This window comes from Brassica napus, chromosome A9 (assembly GCF_020379485.1).
Source record: "Brassica napus cultivar Da-Ae chromosome A9, Da-Ae, whole genome shotgun sequence".
Taxonomy (NCBI): Eukaryota; Viridiplantae; Streptophyta; class Magnoliopsida; order Brassicales; family Brassicaceae; genus Brassica; species Brassica napus.
In genome coordinates this window covers 35,099,338-35,122,963 of record NC_063442.1, presented here as the reverse complement: position 1 = coordinate 35,122,963, position 23,626 = coordinate 35,099,338, and the positions used below count along the sequence as shown (strand labels likewise).

The window sequence follows — 23,626 nt, the reverse complement described above, 5'->3', positions numbered from 1 at the left end:
TCTTTGCAGCTACAACATCTTTCAGGAAATTGTTGTATTGAGGAATCAACATGAAAGCATCGATGATGGGCATTGCAACCTGAGCTTCACTCATTTGCTTCTCAAACAGAGCTTTGTATTTCTCTAGCAGCTGCTTCTTGAATCTACCAGGGAATGGAAGTTTGGGTTCATAGGGAGGAGGAACAAAAGAACTTTCACTTGCTGGAGTAACAACTTCACCATCCTTTACTGTCTTTTTCTCCTCTCCAACCTTTCCTTTACCTTTGGCTTCCACTATCTTCTCCAAGATCTCGTCATTGATCTTCTCATCAACAATCACCACTTCATCATCTATGTTGATGGCAACCCCCTCACCTAGTTTCTCAGCATCCTTGGTGAGGGTTCTAGGAGGTAACTGCTTACCACTCCTAAGGGTGATAGCTTTGGCCTCCTTGGGATTTTGGTCAGACTTTCCAGGTAGAGATCCTTGCTGGCGATTCTGGTGAGTGTTCATGGAAGCAAATTGATTCTCTAAATTCCTGACTGTAGAAGCAAGGTGTGAGAATTTGTTGTTGAGCTCATTGTAGCTCCCATCAATCTTGGAATGAAGGTTCTTCAACTCATAACCAACTTGCTTCTCACTTCTAGTCTGAGACTCCAAGATTTGCTTCAGTAAGGTATCAGTGCTGCTCTCTTGAGGAGCAGAGGAACCAGACGAGGGGTTTTGCTGAGGCTGATAGCTGCCTTGCTGGTTGTTTCTTGGCGGATAGCCACTCTGTTGGTTGTTTGGATAGGATTTCTGTTGGTAGTTGTTGTACTGAAAGTTGGGCTCCTTTTTATACCAGCTACCATTGTTGTTGATGAAACACAACTCCTCTTGACCTTCCAAACCTTCAACCTCATTGACAGCAAGTGGATCTTCCTGCTTGGAGTTACCAACAAACTTCAGCTGCTCTTGGGTTGCTTTTTCAGCAATGAGTAGGTCGATCTTGTCTTCCAAAGCTTTGATCTCTTTCCTCGTCTGCTTATCATTTGTTCTACTGCCTCTGTCGTGGTCTCCACTGTAGACTGCATCACTCTTTACCATGTTGTCAACCAGTTCTTCTGCATCCTCCTCAGTTCTCCCCAAGAAGAACCCATTGCTAGCTGTATCCAGTCTGGCTCTGTACTTAGGAAGAGCACCACGGTAGAATGTGCTCAGCAAGCTCTCCTTAGAAAAGCCATGGTGTGGGCATTGAGCTTGGTAGCCCTTGAATCTCTCCCAGGCTTCACTGAAGCCTTCCAAGTTCTTCTGTTGAAAGCTGGAAATCTCGTTTCTCAGCTTAGCAGTTCTTGAAGTAGAGAAGAACTTCTCCAAGAATGCTTTCTTGCAGTCATCCCAAGTAGTGATGGAGTCACTGGGTAGAGACTTCTCCCACTGACGTGCCTTATCCCCTAAAGAGAAAGGGAATAGCTTGAGTTTTAAGGCATCTTCGGACACACCATTGGTTTTTGACAACCCACAGTAGCTGTCGAACCTGTCCAAGTGATCAAATGGATCCTCTAGAGCCAAGCCATGATACTTGTTGTTCTCGATCACGTTGAGGAGTCCTGACTTGATCTCAAAGTTGTTGGCTGCCACAGCGGGTGCTCGGATTCCCAATCTATGACCATGAATGTTGGGACGGTCGTAAGTGCCAATGGGTCGAGCTGCTCGCTGTTGGTTAGCTGGAGCATTGTTATTAGCGCCATTTACGCCTGCATCATGCTGATGTATGTCTCCCATATCAGTGTGCAATCTCTGCAATTGAGCCTGTTGCTCTTCTTCTCTTCTCTTTCTAGCACACTCTCTCTCTAAAGCTCTGATATCTGCAACTCTTGGAACTAGGTTTGATGGATCCCTGCTCCTCAAGTGCATATACCTGTAGATTAAAGGGAGGTGAAGAAGAATCAGTAACAAAAGAAAATAAAAATGACTTAGTCTCAAGCAAGTGACTAAATCTCAATGTTGAAATCTACTCAGAATTTGGCAACGGCGCCAATTTGATGTTAGGAGTTTTCAAGGCTCCTAAGACAAATGTTGTAGTATAGAAGATTGTCGAACCAGTTCTGAGGGATATCAAAGCACTGAGAATGCAAGTACTCACTTAATCTAAGTGCAACCAATGATTTAGATGGGTTTTAAACTATGACTAAAACTAGAAAGCAATAACAGAATGATACTTTCTTGACTAAAGGAAAAGAGAACTCATGGGTATAGGGATTAGACCTTGGGTGATCAAGTATCGAACTAAGGATGGCAAATGATCAATCAAACAATCAACCTTAAGCCTAGACACAATTCTAAGCAAGCTCTATGTCTAGATGAATGCTCATTTGCTAACATATCTCAAACATCAAATGTCTTTGGTTGAATAATATGAAAGCAATCATTACTAACAGGTCTATTAGCTATCTTAGTACCTTTAACAACAAATGTCTTTGGCAAAGTATACTAAAAGCCTAGGAGAGTTGTCTCGGGCATTTCATCGAACACCTTTCGGGTGAGAAATGCCTAAGGATCAACAACTGAGTGGCCAACTCAGAAGATGCATTATGAATACTCTACTAGCAAGGAACAAGAATGATCTACACTAAAACATCCTAGAACTAACCTAATCACCCTTAATCTCCCTAACCCATGAATTCAAAAGGTGATTACTCACTAATCTCCATGATTCCTCCTAAACCCATATTGGATTTCAGATTAACCATGTAGAGAAATAGATAAGAAATCAACAAGAATACAAGATGAAAGCAATGAAATCTGAATCAAAAGAGGTTTTTTACTAGTTCTTCTCTAGAAAAGAGATTATTTTGCCTCCAATGGCTTACAAAAGTACTTAACTTAGGTTTAGAAAGTGTAAAAACATCAAAACAAATGACCAAAAGGCCCCTGAAATAACATAAAAATCGTCCAAGCAAAACATGTGGAGTGACCTAGCATAGTCGCTCCAGGAGGTCACTCCCGACGCGTTTTTTTGTGTCTCGACGCGTCAAAACGCGAGTGACTTGAGCTGGTCGCTCTGGCTGGGAGTGACTTGAGGTAGGTCGCTCTGAGAGGTCACTCTGCGATGCTCGACCAGGATGGATATGCCTCTAGTAAATTGATCATAACTCCTTCATTACATCTCCAAATGACTTGAAACCACTTCCATTAGAAAGCTAACTCAATTTTCTGTGTCTCCACAAAATCTTAGCAACAGAAGATTTCTCTAAAGGCTCCATCCATGCTCATCTTTCACCCCCTTTTGGATCACAATGCTCCCAAACATCTCAAATCACTCCATGGCACACTCCAGCACCTAATAAGGACAATGAATGCAAAATGCAACCTAGACATGGCTAAATCCTAATCTATATGATGAAAATGCTCATGGATGAATGGATAAAACAATGTAAATATGCAAGATATCACATACGCTTATTTTTGGAGGGTTCTGCCTTTGTGTGGAACCCAACATAACTCCTAGTTACAACTCTTGTCTTGTCTTATGCAAGTTAACATTCTTGAACGTTTTTGAAAGTATCGTTGTGTACTACTTACTTGGCAAATGGTTTTCTTTTTCGTTTTATTAAAAATTTCATGTTCATCATTTGCATCGTAATTTCATTTCATCAATCAATCAAATTCCATTGAGATACTACGAACAAAGATCAAACAACTCATATCATATACTTTATCCCTTCTGGTAAAAAAAACATCATATCCTTTGCAAAAAATTCAACAAAAAGCACAGTGTTTGTTGATGACATGGACTATTAACTAGGACTGTAACATGTTAAAAAAAACTCACTGGATATAACCAAAAATACATATAAATTTTCTACTACAGTTTCGTATATTATCCTCCATCCTCTGCTTTTACAGTTTTGACCTTTCACCAAAAATAGACCTAAGAATTCTACAACATAAAACCCTGTCTATAGCTTTGAGGAAAGATCCATGAAGTAAAGCTTGAGTGTCTCGTATGTCATGAAGCAAATCCCAACACCAGGAACCACTTTGTAGTACTCCGGAAGAATCCCTCTGTACAAACCTCTCACTCCTTCTGTCTTAACAATACGCTTCAATGTTCCCAACAAACCTGTCTTGTACACAACCGCTCTCCCACCAATGCCTTCTAGCTGCTTCCTTCTCCTCACCAGATCCAATGGAAACGTAGCTGCGGTTTTGTTTTTTACATCAGAAGATGAAACACAAGGCGTTTGATCAAGCAACTGTGAGACTAAACGAGAAGCATGCCCAAAGAAGTAATCTCCTCACACTAAAAACCACTACAATGCTTGAAGAGTTCTAGAGAAGGTCATAGTTGATCATAACAATATGCTAGTGACAAAAGCATTCATATGAGAAGCAGACAATAGTTTTTCATTATATGGCCATGGTGGAAGCCTATTATGCATCAACAACGTAGAAACTAGAGAATCCTAAAGTTGAGACTATTGATGTGATGAAATTGATGCTGATGTTAATATAATTAGCATTTAAGAGAAAGGCATAGATAGATAAGTTACAATCAAGTCCCATGGCGAACAAGAGAGATAAAAAGGGTCAAAGAAAAGCAGAAACAACTCACCTGTTGAAGATGCTATGCCTGAAAGACTTCCACAAGCTAGACTGACCACTACAGGAGAATCATGAGGCCTTAAAGGAAAAAAATAAAAAGAAAAAGAAAAAAACATTAGGAGACAACATAGTTAAATGCAGAACTATAACTTCAAGATGGATTTATTACCTGTTTGACATCCAATAAGATCTCAAAGATTCATATGCAGAAAAGCTAATGGCTATACTAGGCCCAACACCCTATATCAAACAAAAAAAAATGAGACCTTAGTCAAGATAAATATGAAAAAGGAAGGCTACAACGTTTATTATGTGTGCAAAATACCACAAGCGTTGTTCCAAGTCCCTTGTAGAGTCCCAAGATACCTTCATCGGTACTGATAGTGCGCAGAGTATTCCAGATACCCGTGTAGTATATTACTTTTGTCTGCCAACCAATTCAAAGATAAAACGTCCACAACCAGCTATTCAACAATGTGATGAAATCAACATATAAAAAAAACTGCAAACCTGAGCAGCGAGACGAGTTCTAACGAGATCAAGAGGATAAGTAGCAGAAGCAGCAGTGATACCAGCCAAACCACCGGCTACAAAATGCACAAAAACGTTTGAGCTTATACTCTCCCTGTGGTTTTCCATCCCAGTTACCATATACAAGAACTGGAAAAAAACAATACAAGAAACTATACATAAGTAAAAAACAAGAATGAATCAGAAACAGGATATAAAATTCTACAGACCTTCTTGTAGTGTTCATAAGTGTAGAAATTGACGGAAGAATAAGGAAGGCGGTGAGCAATTGTGACAAGGTTCCCTTTCCAGAAAGCCTTGAGCCCTTCTTCATTCAATATCCGTGAAGCCTCGTGTAATATGCTCGGCTTTTTTAAAGCTGCTGCATTTGTGTGCATTCCTTGTACCTAAACACACACACAACAAACACACAGTGTCTTAATCAAGAAGCTGTCCAAACCCCGGAAAAAAACAAAAGACTCCATTTTTATGCATTTCAAAGATGTAAACTTTACATAACAATTGGGTCAAGAAGACTCTCTTTCTGAGATGAAAAACGAAACCTGGAAGAGGATGGTAAGGCGAGAGAGAGGGGCGGTGCAGGTTTTGCTAAAAGCTCCGGCGATTCCTCCGGCTAAGAGCTGTGAAGCCGATTCGATGTGAGATCTCTGATCCTGCGTTAGACGATGAGAGGAGGCTTTGTTGCCGACTACGCTTTGACCTGAGCTTACACTGACCCTAGCTTCCGTCCGCATCACCATTTTCACCGATTGAAATTTCTCAATCTCACCGCCGGAGAAGATTGTATACAATACCCACTTGAACAGACACAGAAAGATTCAAACTTTGATGAAGAAGAAGAAGAAGAATCTGTCGAGAGATGTTTGTGTGTTTCGTATGAAATGGTGTTTTGCTTTGGTCTTCTGTAATCTCTTCTTTTTGTGTGCCTCTTTTCTCCAATTTCTTTTTCTATTCGGTTCCTTTTCTCAGCTGATACGCTTGTTTCCAACGCCACACCTACACGGCAACATTAAAACGACTGCGTTTTTGATGCAACGAGCGGTTTGCCGCCACGTGATCGTTAAGCTCTTTCTTTAATTGTTTTTTACTTTTTACCTTTTTATCGTTTGTCGGAATATGGTTGCGGCTCTGTAATGATTTACAGTTGTTTTCTTACATCCACTCAATCTGAAAGCCGGGTAGGTGGTACGAATTTGAAAACGTTGTTAGAAGATATTTATTGTCACCTCTCCTACTAAGTCTAGCACGTGTCTTTTGGTTTATAGAAAACATGTACGAAGATCTCTTTTTTTTTTCTTTCCTTTTTAAGTTATATCAAAACAGATTCAGAAATTACAGAGTCAGACATGCTTTTGTTTTGATTTTGCTCAGTTTGTAGTTATGAGTTTATTTTTCGTCTAAACACAGAATAGATTATCAATTCAAACTAATTATAAAATCATGTCTTCTTAAGAGTACAAATCATCAAGTTGAAAAAAAAAATCATTTCTTAATTAATCTCAAGAGATCACCCACCAAATGTAACGACCCAGTCACCAACACCTAACACACACCCAAAAAAAAATACACAATAAAAATCTCAATTAGACCAAGGAAAAAAATGCATAATACCTAACACGTTTTCCTTTTTGTTTTACCTGAAAACGGACTTGTTGACTCCGGCGAGCACTGTCTCTGAGCCAGTCAACGGCCAAAGGAAGTGAAGAAAATACCAAACTCCTCTCTTCTTCTTTGGAATCACTTCTTGACGTAGTTTTTGCTTCACCACGTGCTAAATTATCCCAAAGCCTCTTAAGACCGAACTGCCACGTTATGGAGTCATCAACACGTTGCTCGATCTTTGACCAAGATCCCACTTGGTTGTATACAGACATGTTTGGCACAAAAACTGCTTTCTTGAATTCAACTCCTACAGATCATTTGACAAAAGAAAACATCTCTATTTGCGATTTTTTTTGTAAAAGCTTAATCTCATAACATAAAACTAGACAAACCTTCATCTATGCATTTAGTCCTTAATCTTGGAAGAAGCAAACATGGATCACGAACAGACATACAATTGAACAAGAGTATCTGCATATATTGTAATGCCAACATTATTAGATCAAATCAGAAATTTTTGAGATTTAAGACAAACTCTACCTGCTCTGATCTTTTCTTGTTTCTTTCCTTGACCTGTTGTGAAAACCAAGTAGCGCAAGCTTCCATGCTTTCAGGACTATGAGCTCCATCAAGGTAAAACCCAATCTCTTCAGGTAGTTCTGAATCAGGCACAATCATAGCTCGTCCCATCAAATAAGCATTTGACAATCCAGAGATGAATCTTTCAGGTAAACCGTTCTGTATTCAAAAAGTAATAGTTAGTCACTCTTACTCAAGAATGTTTTATTCATTGTTTCAACGTACTGTATCATCATTCTTGTCCTCAATACCAATCTTCTGAAGAAATGTAGAGCACAACGCAACCGCAAGACTTGCGTTTAGATATTGATGTTCTCCTTGTAGCCCTAGTCTTTGACTAGAGTCCAGTGGTTTCACCACTTGAAGATTCACCTGAAACAAGTACTAATTAATGACCTTACGTAGGCCTGCGGGTTCGGTTCAACCTAAGTCTTACCGAATTAATCCGAACTAAAGTTTGGTTCGGTTCGGTATTCAGTTTTTGGAAATCCTAAGGAAGTTTTTGATTTCGGTTATTTTGGCTTAATTTTGTTAAAAACTTCGGATAAATTCCATTAATTTGGTTAGTTCGGGTTTTTTTGTGTAGTTTGGGTAGTTTTTTTAAAGAAAAAAACTGAAGTAACCGATTACTCGTACCGAACAGAACCAAAAACCAAAGTTTTTCAGAAAACATACCGAATTGAATTGAAATTCTCACCAAACTAACTGAAATTTCGGTTCGGTTCAAAATAACAGGCCTAAACTTACATATCTAATGATTTGGTTGTTTTGTATAGCCCCTTATACCTCTAATTTTGAAGCTTTCTCATTAAGTACACGCATTGCTTCATCAGGTTGAGGCACTGTAAAAGCAGGAACTCCACTCTGCAACAGAGACGGATCATTAAGAATGAAACTGAAACTCGAATACAGAACTTCTTGTCAGCACCTTGAAGATACCAGCTTTCTCTGCAGCGATTTTAGCAAGAGTGTGTCCTAAATAAAAATAACTGATTAGAAGAGAAAAAAAAAACGCATTGGATCCAAAGCAATGGCGAGAAAAAAGACTAACCAAGAATCTCCATATGATCATAACCAAGAGAAGTAACACCACAGACAACAGGCTTCTGAATCTATGATTAACATAATGCTTTGTTAGAGATGAAAAACATAATGAATAGAATCTTAATAATGCTTTGTCCTACCACGTTAGTCGCATCGTATCTCCCACCTAAGCCAACTTCTAGTATAACAACATCCACCTGCGTGTAAACATCAATAAACATTATATGACTTAAACTACATGAGTTAGAAAAAGAGATTTTGTCACAAGAACCTGTTCTGTTGAGAAAATCTTGAAAGCTAACAAAGCAAGGAAGCAGAAGTAAGTAGGCATTGGAATCTCATTGCTGCTTTTCTCCTTGAGTTTATGGAAGCAGCACCAGAAGTAGTCCACAAACTTCTCCTGGCTTATCTCAATGCCGTTCAGACGGAACCTCTCTCGGACATCGATCAAGTGAGGAGATGTGAATAGACCAGTTCGAAGACCGTAACCACGAAGAATAGATTCTGAAAATGTGCATGTTGATCCCTTCAAACAAATACACACTAAACTTTTAACCTTCATTGTATATAATCTCAAGGAACTGATGGGCCTTTACCTTTCCTTTAGTTCCAGCCACATGAATGATTTTCAACTGTGAGACTGCTTCTTCAAGCTCAAGAACCTAAGAGATTCATGAAACCATTACAAAGAAGTTCATAACACATTAAAGTGAAGTGGTTTTTGGGAAACCTTGAGATAATGGAATAGCAGATGAAACCGGTGAGATTGGTTTTTATTAACAAAGAGGCTGCGTTTTGTGATTAGAGACGACAATGCATCCAATGCGTTCTGGTAACGAGCTGATGATTCATCTTCATCTTCTTCTTTTTTCCGGAAAGTAAAACAGAACACAGATGAATATATAAAGTAAGAAAAGCTAACGTTCAAGCAAAATCTTATTACAGAACATATCGAAACAGATGACTTACCACTTGCCATAGAACGAATCCAAAAGCGATTTGTGATCTTATTGAGATTGGTAATGAGAGGTCTCAACTTTCAATTCAATCTAAGCGATAAAGGTGTTGCCTTTTTTTATCTCTACATATATATATACCGAACAAAACCGTTATCCATTCCTTCATGGATTCATTTCCACTAAAATATGAACCAAATGTGGACCCCAATTACACAGTTTTATGCATAAGGCTTTGGTAGTTTGGTTTTCAGTTCGGTTCTAGAAATTAGAAACCATTTGGGTATTCATAAAATTCAGTTAGATTATTTCAGTTTGGTTCGGCTGGTAAAATTAGAAACCGGCTAATATAAAAAAAATCAAATTCAATTCCAGTTTTTCGGATAATATGAGTAAGAACATCAGACAATTGGAGGTTTTTAGTTTAAATATCAGATAATTCAAATTGTTTAGATAAAAAATTAGATAATTGAAATAATTTTAATTTATTGGATAAAAATATTTGGATAATTTAGTTTTTAGATAATTCGGTTTACAAGTAATACTTTTAAAATATTTAATTATTAAGAAATTGAATATAATTAATACTTTTACATATATAATTTGTTTTTGAAAAATTTGGATACCCATTCGATTTCAGTTTTTTTTGATGTAAGATCTATTCAATTATTTACGAATTCAATTTGGTTTCAGTCTTTTCGGTTCGGTTATTCGATAAAAAGCCCTAGTTTGCATTTTCAAGAGATTTTATGGATAAGATTCAACCAAACGTAAAGAGATGTTCATTCAAAGCCTTAAAAGACCACAAAAGCTGAAAATTTTCAGATATTGTAACACTTAGGGGATGCTGTGTAGTGTATGTCATCCAAAAAAAAGAGCAAAAGTTAAACGTAGGTATCGATCAAAGACTTCCTCATCTCATCGACAATGGAGCTGGGTTGGGCTTCCCTTAGTTTGAAGATGCTGTCTATAACAGAGAGTTCTGTAGCGGTAGTGTCTGACCCGCAGAAAGCAGTCCAGTCATTAACCGTCATACCCGCACCTATAACTTCACTACCACGGTTCACGGTTCCTGCAACTAGAGGAACTTGAAGAAGTGTTGATAGTTCGTCCAAGTCTTCCACTGAGGTGTGAGGATGGACCTATTTGAAACATTTTGTCAATACAATTTTTTAGCGAGATATGAAAAGCTTAAGGGATGGTCTAAGTATTGTGTTCTCTTACAATGCCACCTCGGTTGGACAAGGCACAGTAACTGCCAACAAGAATGTTGCCTGCAATTGTCTGACGGAAAACTTCAACACCAAGCACATCTGCTATTATCTCCTCAGTTTCCTATCAGACCAATAAAAGAATCAGGTATCAAAACCAACTGGTATAATAAGTACAGCAGCTCGATTAACATGCAGTAATCATTTCTTGACAGTCATTGGGAAACATCAGGACATAAACGTTTACCTTGTCAAGATCGGTGTGAGCAAGAGCAACATGGTCATTGCAGGCAATGCAATTTCCAAGAGCAGACAGACGTTCCTCGATTCTCTGGACCACAACTGCATCAGGTAAACTGTTCCTCAAGTGCTGAAGCTCTGTCAGAAGAAGAAAAAAAAAAGTTAAAATTTGGGAGATGAAACCAATATACTACAACAGACCATGGAACCAATATAACATTTCTCAAAAAAAAAAAATCAAAAGACTCTGCATATAATACAACGTTCCAGAATCCTAAGACACTATAATCTTCCCCAAGAGAATATTTAAGATATAAGAAGCCACTCATCAATTTAAACAAGTATAGGCAAAAAGCAAGTGCATACAAGACATTCAGCAAAACCTCTCTTTAATTGAGCTAAGAAACGGACTGTTATAACAAGATTATACCTTGGTCAGTAGTTGTATGAGGGACAAGAAGACCATTCTTGTTTCCTATGGAAAGAAAAAAAAAGAAGCAGTCATTAATTAAAAAAAATATCAAGAAGATTAGAAAAAGAAGTAGAGGATCAAAAGAGAGAAAGAGAACCAGCGCAAAGACGGCCAATGATTCGTGTTCCACCAAGAGAGGTCTTAACGATAGGGATAACATCAGCTAACTCCGACTCAAAAGCACTATTCTCAAACATAAAAACATTAATTAACAAAGTATTAAAACTGATGTAGAGCTACAGAAGAAGGCAAAACCTGTAAAAATTCTCAGAGCCTCCAATAGCGACTAAGCAATAGGCGTTAGTGAGTTTTGAAAAGACTCCAACTTCACAGTTATTCTCAAACTGAAGACCTGTCAATATTCACAAACCCCATTAAAAAAAAGCCAATCTCCAGAGAGTAAAGTAAACACACACAATTAGTATAAGCAGAGAACTTACGAGTGGCCATGAGGAAGATAAAAGCTATGAACTTTGCTCCTGCGTGTAAACAAAGCAAGCAAAAGGTGAAATCTTTATCAAAGATGATAGCTAAAAGGGATATGATTAGGGTTCGAGAATCAATTTAACGCAAACGATTCTATAATTACAGAGCTAGGGTTTTCAAAATACTGTTTCGATTTGAAATCTCCTTACAAAATTAGGTTTACAGACTTGGGAGGAGGAAGGAGACACAGAGACAAAAGCTAGCGGCGAAGAGAAAGAGGTTGGGTCCTAATTTAAAGGAGGCTTCAATTATTAGAAATGTTTATTATTATTTTTGTTTCGAGTCCTTGGAGAAAACGTAAATTTGAAAGTCTGGCCAGTAGCTTTTCCAAAAATAATACATGTAGAAACTATAATAATTCGTTGACCAAAAAAAAAAAAAGAAACTATAATAATTAACTCAGTTTCATCTATGAATTGTCACGTAAGAGACAACAAACTCCTATATGACCTTGAAAACAAACATTACAAAAGCTTACAATCTTCTTGAATGGAAATTAGTCTCAAATGGATCAGATGGATAATGATGTGTGTCACTGTATCAATACGGTTAGCTACTCTGTACTCATCAATGGATCTCCACAAGGACTCATACAACCATAGAGAGGAATAAGACAAGAAAACCCATTATCTCCTTATCTTTTGATATTATGTGCATAAGTTCTATTTCACATAATGAATAAGTCAGCAAATGAAAGAAAAATCCAGGATATCAAGATGGAAAAATGTCATTCGGTACATCATCTCTTATTTGCTGATGATTCCTCATTTATTACTCTTGCAAACTAGAAAAATGGTCTAGAAATAAAGAGAGTTCTCTGAATCTGAGAAAATCTACAATAATGTTTGGAAATCGAGTTAAACCGGCGGTTAAGACATACATGAAGAATCTGCTGGAAATTCATAATGAAGGATGGGAAGGTAAATATCGGGGCATACCTAAGCAATTTAGAAGAAACAAGACTGATATGTTCCAATATATTAATGGATTTGTTAAAGCCAAAACAGAAGGATGGAATGCAAAGTTTCTCTCTCAAGGGGGTAAGGAAGTTTTGTTGAAATCAGTTGATACTGCTAAACCAGTCTTTACTATGAATATATTCAAGCTACCTAAGACAGTATGCGATGAGATCAATGGGATCATGGCTAAATTTTGGTGGAGTCAAGGTGAAAGAAAATGAATGCACTATTTTGCTTGGAACATGTTATGTATACCGAAAAGAGAAGGTGGTTTCAGTTTCAAAGACTTAGAGATCTTCAGTCTAGCACTTTTAGGAAAGCAAACTTGGAAATTTTTTCAAAACCCAACTTGTTTAATCTAAAAGATCTATACTTTGCACAAGAAACCATTTTGACGGCTAAAATGAAAAAAGTATATTCATACGCATGACGCTCTCTACTCCAAGGAAGAGGCCTATTGGTGAAAGGAATATGAGTTGTAATAGGCAATGGAACACCAGTGAATGCTTGGAAAGATCCATGGTTGCCTCTGCATCCACCAAGGCCACCAAAGCCTTTTACTTAACGAACCCCAACCAGCGCAAGTTAACCAATGGATTACTACAACAGAGGGTGGAATGAAACAATAGTTTTTACACAAGTAGAGTTGGAAGACGCTGAAGTGATTCAGTTTCCGAAGATAAGGTCAACTGCAGAGCATGATTTACTGGGTTGGCATTATAACGATTTTGGAATCTACACTGTGAAATCAGGGTATTGGTTGGCTACTCACCTACCAGATCCTGTTCAAATCATACCACCTCCAAAAAATGTGGAAATAAAGAGAATGATATGGAAGACAAGAACTGCTCCAAAATTGAAGCATTTTCTATGAAAAATGGTCTCACATGGATTACCAATTGGTCAAATTTTGTCATACTGTCGAATAACTCAAGAGGTCAAATGTCCACACTGCCCTGAACCAGAGATAACACAACATGCTTTCTTTGACTGTTTTTGTACACAGCAAATATGGAGGGCATCAAATATAGCGCTTCCTGTTCTATATGATCCTATGGCATCATATGAAGATAAACTCAGAACTCTGCTATCCGATGATGCAAAACTTCCTAAAGAGTTTCAGACATTGGGTATTTGGATTCTTTGGAGAGTCTGGAAAGTTAGAAATATGTTACTATTTCAAAAGAATAGATCAACATGGACGACAACTCTTCCATTGGCAAAAACTGACAACACTGAATGGAGAAACGCACAAGCTTATCTTGACACAACACAAGTTCCAACAATGATGGTAGCCATAGAATGTCGAATCAACAAATGGAAAAGACCACCCAATGGCTGGATTAAGTGCAATTATAATGGTTCATATAAAGCCACTACAAATATTGAAAGGATAGGTTGGCATTTCATGGATTCAGAAAGAGTTTTCAAGGGAGCGGAATTTACAGCAGTAGCTCCTACAAATTCAGCTTTAGAAGGAAAATTTTAAGTTCTAATTAATGCAATGCAAATAGCCTGGGATAAGGGTTACACTAAGGTTATCTTTAAAGGAGATTGCAGAAATTTAGTAGATATTGTCAACAAAAGTAAGATCAGTTTGGGATGAATATTTCAGTACTATAACCAATTTCCATGAAAAAGTCAGTTTTTTCTTTTTACAGTAAAAGGCTAAGAAACTAAGAAGATCCCTGGTCCAAGAGCCACCTAGTAATAATATTATTTCTTGTGAAAATGTCAGTTTTTGGGTGAAAATATGACTTGAAATAATATAATTACTAATGTAAAACTGGTACATGTAGAAGCCATAATAACTAGTGTAGTAAATGTTTATGAGAATATGAGTGTAATTAAAAACTTCAGTTACTATAATTTGACAGCACTTTGCCTAATAATCATTATATTGTAGAAAAAATACCATAAAAATAATATTTCAACTAAATTTTTTTAATCGTTTTAATATTCTAATTATTTTCTCACCTATTTTAATATTTTAACTGATTATTTTATTCATTATAATATACTAACTTTCAAAATTATGTTCATTTTAATGTTCAAATTATACTTAGCTTAATCAAAAATATTTTACAACTCTAGAACTTAAAAACAAATCTTAAAATTCTCTAATCTTAAACTTTTATTTTTAATATCAAATTAATTTACATTTTTGAATCTTCTAACTAATCTACTTATAATTTATTCATATTAAATTTCTAAATTTTGTAAAAAATTAGATACTTTAAATTTAAAACTAAATTTGATTTTATAAGATTTGTTTTGAATTCATGATTTTTTAAAGCATTAAAATGAACACATCATTAAAAATTAGTGTATTAAAATAAACAGAATACTTAATTAAAATATTAAATTGAGTAATTAAAAAAAAAAACTTAACGGAAATTCAGTTGGATTATTTTTATGAATTTTTTATTATTATTATTACTAGATTTTGATCCGCGCTTTAAAAAGCACGGGATTTATTTACTTTCAAAAACTCTATTGAAAAGATATATTTTTTACTGAAAAGATATATGTGTGTTTAAAATATTTGTAACCTAGGTACATTTATAATTGCGATGATGTTTTTGATAAAATATCTACAATTGAGATTATTGTATATGTTTATAAGAAAAGAAGATAAATTATAATTGTAATTTGTTAATAGATGGAGTCTAGATGTTGGATTTAAATAGAAGTTCACTGTGTTGTAGACACACACCTTCAAATCGCATAAACAAATTTTGATTGGTAAAAAAATTATTCGTTTATTTTTCTGTTTTGCATTTGTTTTGATTTATTTAATGATCAAATTAAGATGAGATAACCCATAACCTATTGAGTGATTGATGATTTTTTTTTAATTTGTGTGAGTGAATCTAACTTTAGATGAAACAATCTATAAGTATAAAAATAAAAAATAATTGTCCAAAATAAATTATCAGAATAAATTTTTATCTCTACCTTTTCTGACTAACATACCAAAAAAATATTATGGTCTCTTTTTCTTAATTTATATTTATGTTTACGAAGTGTTTTAATTTTTTGTGCTATTATTTAATAAAATTGTATGCGTAAACAAAACTATTTTCAAAAGATTTATTTCTTTATTTAATGGGCGAAATTAATTAAAAAATCTTAAAAATAAGCAATGCTATGTCATTGTAAATAAATTGAAAATCAATGGAAGAATCCTAATAGAGATTCTGCTTTATTTACTTTTAAAAATTCTTTTGAAAAGATATATTTTTTACTGAAAATATATGTGTGTTTTAAATATTTGTAACCTAGGTACATTTATAATTGCGGTAATGTTTTTTTATAAAAGGCTATAATTTTATATGTTATAAGAAAAGAAGATAAATTATAATTTTAATTTGTTAATAAATGGAGCCTAGATGTTCGATTTAGAGAAAAGTTCACAGTTCAAATCACATAAGCAAATTTTGATTGGTAAAAAAATTATTTTTTTTTATTTTTTTTATTTTTCATTATTCTTTATTTATTTAATGATCAAATTAAGATGAGACAACACATAACCTATTGATTAATCGATGATTTTTTTAATTCGTGTGAGTGAATCAGACTCTAGATGAAACAATCTATAAGTATAAAAATAAAAAATAATTTTCCAAAATAAATTATTTAAATAAATTTTTATCTCTACCTTTTTTGACTAACATACCAAAACAATATTATCGTCTCTTTTTCTTAATTTACATTTATGTTTATGAAGTGTTTAATTTAATTTTTGTGCCATTGTTTAATAAACTTGTATATGTAAACAAAATTACTTTTAAAAGATTTGTTTTTTATTTAATTGGTGAAATTAATTAAAAATAAAATAAAAATAAGTAATAGCATGTCATGGTAAATCAATTGAAAACCAATGGCAGAATTCAAATAGAGATTCTGGTAGTATAGATTTGCTATGATTTGAGGTCTTGAGCTATGAAAAATCTTTATGTCTAGTGAGATTTAGAAGTGTTAAGCCCATTAACAAAAAATAAGGTCTAAGCCCATTATTACTGAGGAAAGAGATTTTTCTAACGTCAGAAAACTTCTCGATGGTGCAATATACATATGGAATGTTTAATGAGCAATGCCTCATTCAATTATTGCTCAATGCTTTTAAGTTGTGATCATGTAGCACAAGTGGGGTAAGTCTATATTTTATTTTTCTTCCATAGTAGTTTATTTGTCTGATGCTAAATCTGTTTTTACTTTTTAGAACACACGAAAAGAAGATATTAGAGCACCTCCATCCATAGGAACCTCTTATGGGTTCTTCAGATTAATTTAAGAATTAAAAAGGTGATTTGAAAGCTGAAGAACCTTGGTTAATGGTAATTAATATTTTGACCTCCAATGGGAGAACCCCAATGGGGTTCTAAATGTTTGACAACAAAGAGTGATGACACCAGTAAGCAAACTACAGAATCGAGTCTTCTCTTGTGTCACAAGTCTTCACCTGATGGCTTGGCTGATCCAACATCAAGGCCTCGGTACACCTGTGGCCAATCAAAACAAAGCAATAACTTTTTTTTGTGGACTTTGATCAAAAACTTCAACTTTATCATTTCAGACAAAACTCTTGAACTGAAAGTACACAGTCTTGAACTGAATGTATCTACCTAAATTCCATTTAAACCCAACTTAAACAATGTCAAACACGCATTAAAGGATTGGTACTTACCTGTTGACAGGTTTGATCCGCTTTGATGACGCGTGATCCGTATCTTGCTGCTCCCAGCAAGACCTTTGTCCATGTCTCTTCTCCTTTACTGTTACCCACGCAGCTAACCTTGTCATTTCAAATAAAAACCCAACACTATAGTTAACTTATGAAACTTGGAACAGAGTAAAACAATAAAGATTTAATCAATTAAGTGTTTTGAATCAAAACCAGAGTCTACTCAAACTTCAAAATCAAGACAAAGAAAGAACCTTTAACACATCAAACAATTAAACAGAGTAAAGCAATGACCTTTGTAATTGAACTATTGAAGCAGGGCAGTGACAATTTGGCGAGTTGAGTCATCGGATTCGACAAGCAAAAAACATGAGCCTCTGTTCATCATCGTCTCCATAGTCCCTTCGTCGCTGCTAAAACCACAACTCCCCTATCGATCTGAAATAAACAGAGTCAAATCTCATCATCGCAACAAAATTGGCAATAATAATCGAAGGAATCAAATTCACGGGAATAAAAAGCTTTATGAAACGGACTTTCATGGTGATTGCATGCACGAGTCTGGAGGAGAACATCGACGAAGAAAAAAACGAATCAAACGACATCTCCGTTCGAGGTTTCGACGGAATCAACGAGGAAGAGAGAGACCCGAGGATGTGATTTCGAGGAAATCGAACAAGAGAGAGTCATGATCATCGACGAACAAACAGATGAAAGATCGTCTCCCTCGGAGATTTTTGAAAAAGCGAAGGCGAAGAGATGTCGAGATGAAGAGAAAGAGAAAGAGACGACATTTATTTCCCGTAAAATGCATCGCCCAATACGCTCCTGCCACGTATGGGGTTTTACCCAACTCTAAGAGCATCAGCATTAGTGAACCCCTTGGAAGGGGTTCACAAAGCATTTTTTTATTATTATTTTTCTTCTGTTTATTTTTGTTTTTAAAAAAAAAAAAAAAAAAAAAAATTTATAACCGGACCAACCGCGGGCCGCCACGTGTCGTGGGGCCCGCGCTACAGTGATGATCCGGGTTCAGTGCAGTGAACTTCTAAGAGGGAGGTTCATTGCTTTTGTTTATTTTAATATTTTTTTTTTTTCGAAAACTGTGTGAACTCCCCATGGAGTTCACTAATGCAGATGCTCTAAACTCTCTTAGTTTGGCAGCGGTTCTTTCTAATAAAACCATTTTTGATTTATTTTTTTCATTTTTTGGGTTTAGAACCCCTTCCTCAACCGACCGATGGAGTTGGTCTTAGTTTTCTGTGGTTTTTTTCCCTTAAACATCATAAAATAAATGAAACTGATGATAATGACTAGTCTAATGAGTGTCGGAATACTTTTTTGATCAATAACTCAGGCGTTCAAGACATGTTAATTTGTAAATTTTACTAAATTATACTAAAACTTAATAAAATAACTAAAGTATATATACGTGTTTCAAAAAAAAAAAAAACTAAAGTATATATACTAAAATTTTAATATCGCTGAGAACAGAATATCGTTAAAGAATGCTCCTTGTTTCAAAAAAAAAAAAAAAAAAAAAAAGTTAAAGAATGCTCCTAGAGTCGACAAATTTTATCGATTGATGTTAAAAAAAAACTGATGAAAAAACTTGTTGCCGAAAAATATAGCTGTATTATAATGCCCAAACGTGATGGCATTGGACTTTTCCACATTTGGAAATGAAGCTCGTCATGAGACTTTTTAACAGTTGAAATCAAACTGCACAGATCAAATTTTCCTAAGATATGTTCGGCAAATTGGGTTCAATTTCAAACCCCCTATTTATTTCCTTTACACTGAAATTAAATGCAGCTGTGTTGAAAGTATCCTAATTAAGGAAATGCTAAAAGCATATAAATGTTCCCGCGAATCATAGTCTTTCCTATTAACACTGTCATTATACAAAAAAAAAATATCCGCAAGTGAACGAACCCTAATAAGATGTTGTCAGAATAAAATACGATGATGTCGGCCATTCTACTGCATTCGTAAATATCATATACTGAACTGTAGTATTCATGGAACGCGACAGAAATTGACCCCACGAATGAACATCTGGGTACGATAGTGCTAAGTTTCACAAATACATAAATCTATACAGAAATAATCTTTCGTTTTCTTTTCTTTAACGCGTCGGTGGAATTATGTTGCATGATCCAAAGAAGAACCTACGTGCCAGACTACGACACTACCCTCTCCGACCTAGCTCTAGTTGTGGTTAAGGAACGTGATCCAGTATTCAAGCACACACACATGCAGATCTTTTATTATTTTGCAACTGCAAATACTATGAAGCAGTAAAAAGGCCACCACGACGTCAGGCACTTGAATACTGTATTTTATTTATTTTGACTTCTGTCATACTTTAATATACTAAAAAGAAGGAAATAAGTCTTTGGCCTATCTACCGACGTCAATTAATGAAAATTAATGTAGTTTTACGATTAGATAAGAAAGTGATTGTGATAGGAGATTAATACTTTTAGTAGAAGATATTTTATCTAAAAGTGCAAAGTTTAAGAAACCATACACTTTTGTTTTTTTAACCATACACTTTTGTTTTTTTTTACATTTGGAAACAAACACCATTTTGACAAAAAAACAGTTTAACCAATCATAAAAGATACGGCTAATCAGATAAATTTAAATTTGCATAGATAAGTTATAAATATCTTAGTAATAAAAAAATCTAAGTATCTTATTTTATGAATAGAGGAGTACTGTTTATAACAACTCTTACCTACAATATAAATGTTGTTTTCGTTAATACAGTTTTACTATCTAAAACCTTTTAAACATTATAGGGGTCCCGGGTCACCACAGAAAAATGTATTATCGATTTCGCTTCAGCAATCAGTTTGGATTCTAGCCAAAGAAAAATAAGAATCGTAGCAGAGTCGAAGATCACCAATTAATTAAAGTTATGGTATAGAGCCGTAGAGGATAGCGATAAAAATTCCATTGAGCTTTTTTCAATTATAAAATAAGCTTATTTTTATACTTTGTTAAATGGGAAAATGGTCATTAAAATCCCCAACTTACAAATTATGGCCATTTAAAGCATAAACTTTGGTTTAGACAATTTAAAGCATCAAGTTCTTATTGACTTTTATTTAAATCCTAAACTTTGTTTGACTAAGCCAAAAAAGGCATGTCGGTAAACTGTTTGACAGAGCTATAAACAGCGTTAATTAACTCCTAACTAAGTTTAGTTAAATAAAATTAAGTCATTTTGCTTTCTTCCTTTCGTTTACTTCATGGTTTCTTTGGTATTGAAATTTTAGCAACCATAAAAACATAATCGTTATATGATTAGAGAATGAGTTTAAAATATAACAACCAACCGATAGTTATACTTATAACACAAGCTAAAGTCTAAAACGTAGAACCTAATTTGAGAAGTGGGACTTTTTCCTCGTCTTGTCTTTGATTTGAGCGTTCAAACTATGATCCTAGTGAAACACATTGTCTTTGTGATCCTTGACATTGTGTTTGTATTTCTGCTTGTGCACCTTGTTGTGATTGTTATTCTTGTGCTTGTGAATCTCCTCTCCAACTTAAACAAACATAAAGTTATGACACAAAGTGGAGTTGTGTTCGTATCGAGTTTTCAGAGAATACTTTAAAATGGCAAGCTTAAAATCTTATGCGGAGTTGCAAGTCTTCTCCAAAGTGAACATATCCTTAAGTGTCAATTCTGTTCACGCTCATATTCTATCGTCGCTAGATGGCAGAGGATCTGAAATTCTCTCACCATCCCAAATATCTTCTCCACTATCTGTATCACTCCCAGCTTCTTCATCAATCACTTCTCCAAAGTCATACCCTTATCCTTCAACACTCGAAACGTTCATGTATTCCGCAGCTTCTTCATCACCCACCGAATCACAATTATCATCACTAGCAATCCCTCAGTCATCTTCACTGCCTTCCTCACATGCACGGTCATCATCTCCTTCTTTTATCTCCTTCCATCACTGGGCTTCGAGACAGAGGAGCCTGTATGACTTCTCCATCTCTGGCTACAATATCTGCAACTTTAGATGTCATGACAACCCTATCTCTGACCCCAACAACCGGTGCATCTTTAATCACATGACCATCATGTTGCCGTTGATGCTTGCTCCGACACGTTGTAATCTTGCGAGTTTTTGTTAGACTACAAAGAAACTCATAGAGAAACTGACAGAGAAAAAGAAGAATTTGAGAAAGCTGAAAAATAATTGGAGATTTTATAAAATTAGGGTTGATAGTTGAACTCAGTTTGTGAATTAGGGATGTTTAGGAGAAAAAAACACGAAATCGTTTTATTTAACTGGACTTCGTTAGGAGTTAACTAACGCTGTTTAAAGTTCTGTTTAGCAGTTTAAAGACGTGTCTCTTTTGGCTCAGTCAAACAAAATTAAGGATTTAAACAGAAGTCAATAAATACTTGATGTTTTAAGCAGTTTAAGTGAAAGTTTATGCTTTAAATGGCTTAAATCAGTAAGTTGAGGATTTTTATGACCATTTTCCCTTTGTTAAATAGTTAAATTAATGTTTAAAATTTAAAATGCGCGGTAAGAGAGTTTATGGCTACTATCATACATACAGTTACAATCTCTCATTCGAGATATCTTTTTGTTTGTGATATTTACTTTTTCTTTTATGCTATTTTTATTCCTAATACTAGCAAGATCCTTGGGGATGATCTTCTTCTTTTTTTCTCTTGGGGATGATCTTAGTTTCCCATGCGATATCATTTGAGCTACAACAATCGTAGAGGAATGACATGTGTTGCATGTTTTCTCATGTGTCTATGATATATCTCTTCAAATACACATGTCTAAAATAACATAAATGTGTGGTACACTACTACGTGTAAAATTATTACTACCGTCACTGCAGATACACTAGCTAGAGATGGTCAGTTCGTATGAACTCCGAAATCTCCTAGGAAATGTTACTATTTTAAGCAGAAGTTAAGCATACATACACGTCTCCACCGTGTGCATGTGCATGGTGGCACAATAGTAATGGATTTACAGTAAAGATGTAAGTTGTAATAGGTCCGGGTTCCATTTGATGTGTTCAAACACTGCATGCGTGATGGATACCTGATCACTTGAGTTAATTAACCCCATCTCGCCACATCCCATCTCTTCCATTAGATTCACATTAGACATCTAATGAATTTTTGTTTATTTTGCATGTTTTGATTGAATGGCGCAGTAAACAATTCACTACCGCTTCTTTAAGACTTTCTTGTTATTGTTTTTTCTTAGTCATTGAAACGAATGATTATTATTATTTATCATAACTTTTATTTCCCTTGAAGAATTATATAAAGTGTCACATACTATGTCAAAATCAATTTCATGTTGGACTTAAACGATGACAAAATCATAAAAATAGGATAAAGAAACGTTGTGGCGCCGCGTATAGATCATGAAATTTAAAATTTGTTTTATGAGATATTGCCAAGTAAAGCTGCTTTGCTGTCCTCCCTTTGTGTTGCTCACGTTCACGGTGCTCTCTCAGCCGGTAAATTTTAAATTACCTATAATACCCCCACCACACGAGAGCTGATCCACTGCGCCACATCCCATCTCTTCCACCCTGCACGACTACCACGTCATCAATCAGGATCTAGATGTGGGAACCCTCTCACTCATCACGTGGCGACATGTGGTTGGGAATTTAGCTAAACAAAACATGAATGATGGTTGCAGAGACCAAACGTTTTTTTTTATAATACTAAAATATTTCAGAAACCGCAATTTCAGAAAAAAGACAAAATAAATATTAAACTATTATAATTTTACATTATGACAATATATTGTATTTACAAATCAGAAAATAATATGTAAATATTGATATATTTATTTACAGTGAATCTTAAAGAATTTGTTCACAAATTGCTACCATATGTTGCAATTTACATCAAAGAGATTATATGATTAGCGCTGATAACTAAAACTATTTACGACCAAAGATTTCTCAAATAAATGACCATAACAAATATGTTGCAATTTACATCAAAGAGATTATATGATTAGTGCAGATAACTAAAACTATTTACGACCAAAGATTTCTCAAATAAATAATCACAACAAATATGTGACACGGAGTATATCATTACTAAAAATATTACAGTATGATCTTTGTTTTTATTAATGAGTAATTTGAACAAAATTGCATGGTGGTTATGGATCATTTGCTATTGGGAATCTACAGCAAACTAATCATTCATCAATTTTTAATTCTACTGGAAAACCAAATAATACTATCAAACATTAAATATCCCTGA

At 35.1% G+C, this 23,626-nt stretch overlaps 3 protein-coding genes, 1 long non-coding RNA gene and 1 other non-coding gene across 7 annotated transcripts; 1 reads left to right on the top strand and 4 right to left on the bottom strand.

Annotated features, from left to right (window-relative positions):
- The first annotated feature begins 1,196 nt into the window (after nucleotides 1-1,196).
- On the top strand, nucleotides 1,197-1,303 carry LOC125578693. Its single transcript, XR_007316776.1, has one exon. It is a non-coding gene; the product is annotated as a small nucleolar RNA R71 (small nucleolar RNA).
- A 2,349-nt stretch (nucleotides 1,304-3,652) lies between these two features.
- Nucleotides 3,653-6,075, bottom strand: LOC106415225 (mitochondrial substrate carrier family protein B). Its single transcript, XM_013855871.3, has 7 exons — nucleotides 5,641-6,075; nucleotides 5,308-5,484; nucleotides 5,078-5,227; nucleotides 4,893-4,994; nucleotides 4,737-4,807; nucleotides 4,578-4,645; nucleotides 3,653-4,163 (listed from the first exon to the last, which is right to left on the bottom strand). The coding sequence occupies exons 1-7, from the start codon at nucleotides 5,836-5,838 to the stop codon at nucleotides 3,922-3,924; spliced, it is 1,008 nt and encodes a 335-aa protein (XP_013711325.1). The 5' UTR covers nucleotides 5,839-6,075; the 3' UTR covers nucleotides 3,653-3,921.
- A 432-nt stretch (nucleotides 6,076-6,507) lies between these two features.
- On the bottom strand, nucleotides 6,508-9,411 carry LOC106415223 (folylpolyglutamate synthase). 3 transcript variants are annotated; one of them, XM_013855868.3, is made up of 13 exons: nucleotides 9,293-9,411; nucleotides 9,054-9,187; nucleotides 8,920-8,985; nucleotides 8,595-8,849; nucleotides 8,464-8,520; nucleotides 8,331-8,391; nucleotides 8,208-8,254; nucleotides 8,066-8,143; nucleotides 7,505-7,651; nucleotides 7,241-7,438; nucleotides 7,093-7,171; nucleotides 6,736-7,007; nucleotides 6,508-6,640 (listed from the first exon to the last, which is right to left on the bottom strand). In XM_013855868.3, exons 1-13 carry the CDS (start codon nucleotides 9,300-9,302, stop codon nucleotides 6,581-6,583), a joined length of 1,464 nt encoding a protein of 487 aa, XP_013711322.2. In that variant the 5' UTR covers nucleotides 9,303-9,411; the 3' UTR covers nucleotides 6,508-6,580. The 3 variants fall into 3 exon arrangements, with proteins under 3 accessions (XP_013711322.2, XP_013711323.2, XP_022546860.2); XM_013855869.3 differs by having other exon boundaries at nucleotides 9,054-9,184; nucleotides 9,293-9,408; XM_022691139.2 differs by lacking the exon at nucleotides 9,293-9,411 and having other exon boundaries at nucleotides 8,595-8,827.
- A 627-nt stretch (nucleotides 9,412-10,038) lies between these two features.
- Nucleotides 10,039-11,950, bottom strand: LOC106411597 (eukaryotic translation initiation factor 6-2). Its single transcript, XM_013852386.3, has 8 exons — nucleotides 11,838-11,950; nucleotides 11,643-11,681; nucleotides 11,458-11,554; nucleotides 11,300-11,385; nucleotides 11,161-11,205; nucleotides 10,738-10,868; nucleotides 10,504-10,614; nucleotides 10,039-10,421 (listed from the first exon to the last, which is right to left on the bottom strand). Exons 2-8 carry the CDS (start codon nucleotides 11,650-11,652, stop codon nucleotides 10,164-10,166), a joined length of 738 nt encoding a protein of 245 aa, XP_013707840.1. The 5' UTR covers nucleotides 11,653-11,681; nucleotides 11,838-11,950; the 3' UTR covers nucleotides 10,039-10,163.
- Nucleotides 11,951-16,959: 5,009 nt separating this feature from the next.
- On the bottom strand, nucleotides 16,960-18,144 carry LOC106447637. Its single transcript, XR_001289016.3, has 3 exons — nucleotides 17,871-18,144; nucleotides 17,338-17,772; nucleotides 16,960-17,152 (listed from the first exon to the last, which is right to left on the bottom strand). It is a non-coding gene; the product is annotated as an uncharacterized LOC106447637 (long non-coding RNA).
- Between the last annotated feature and the right edge of the window lie 5,482 nt (nucleotides 18,145-23,626).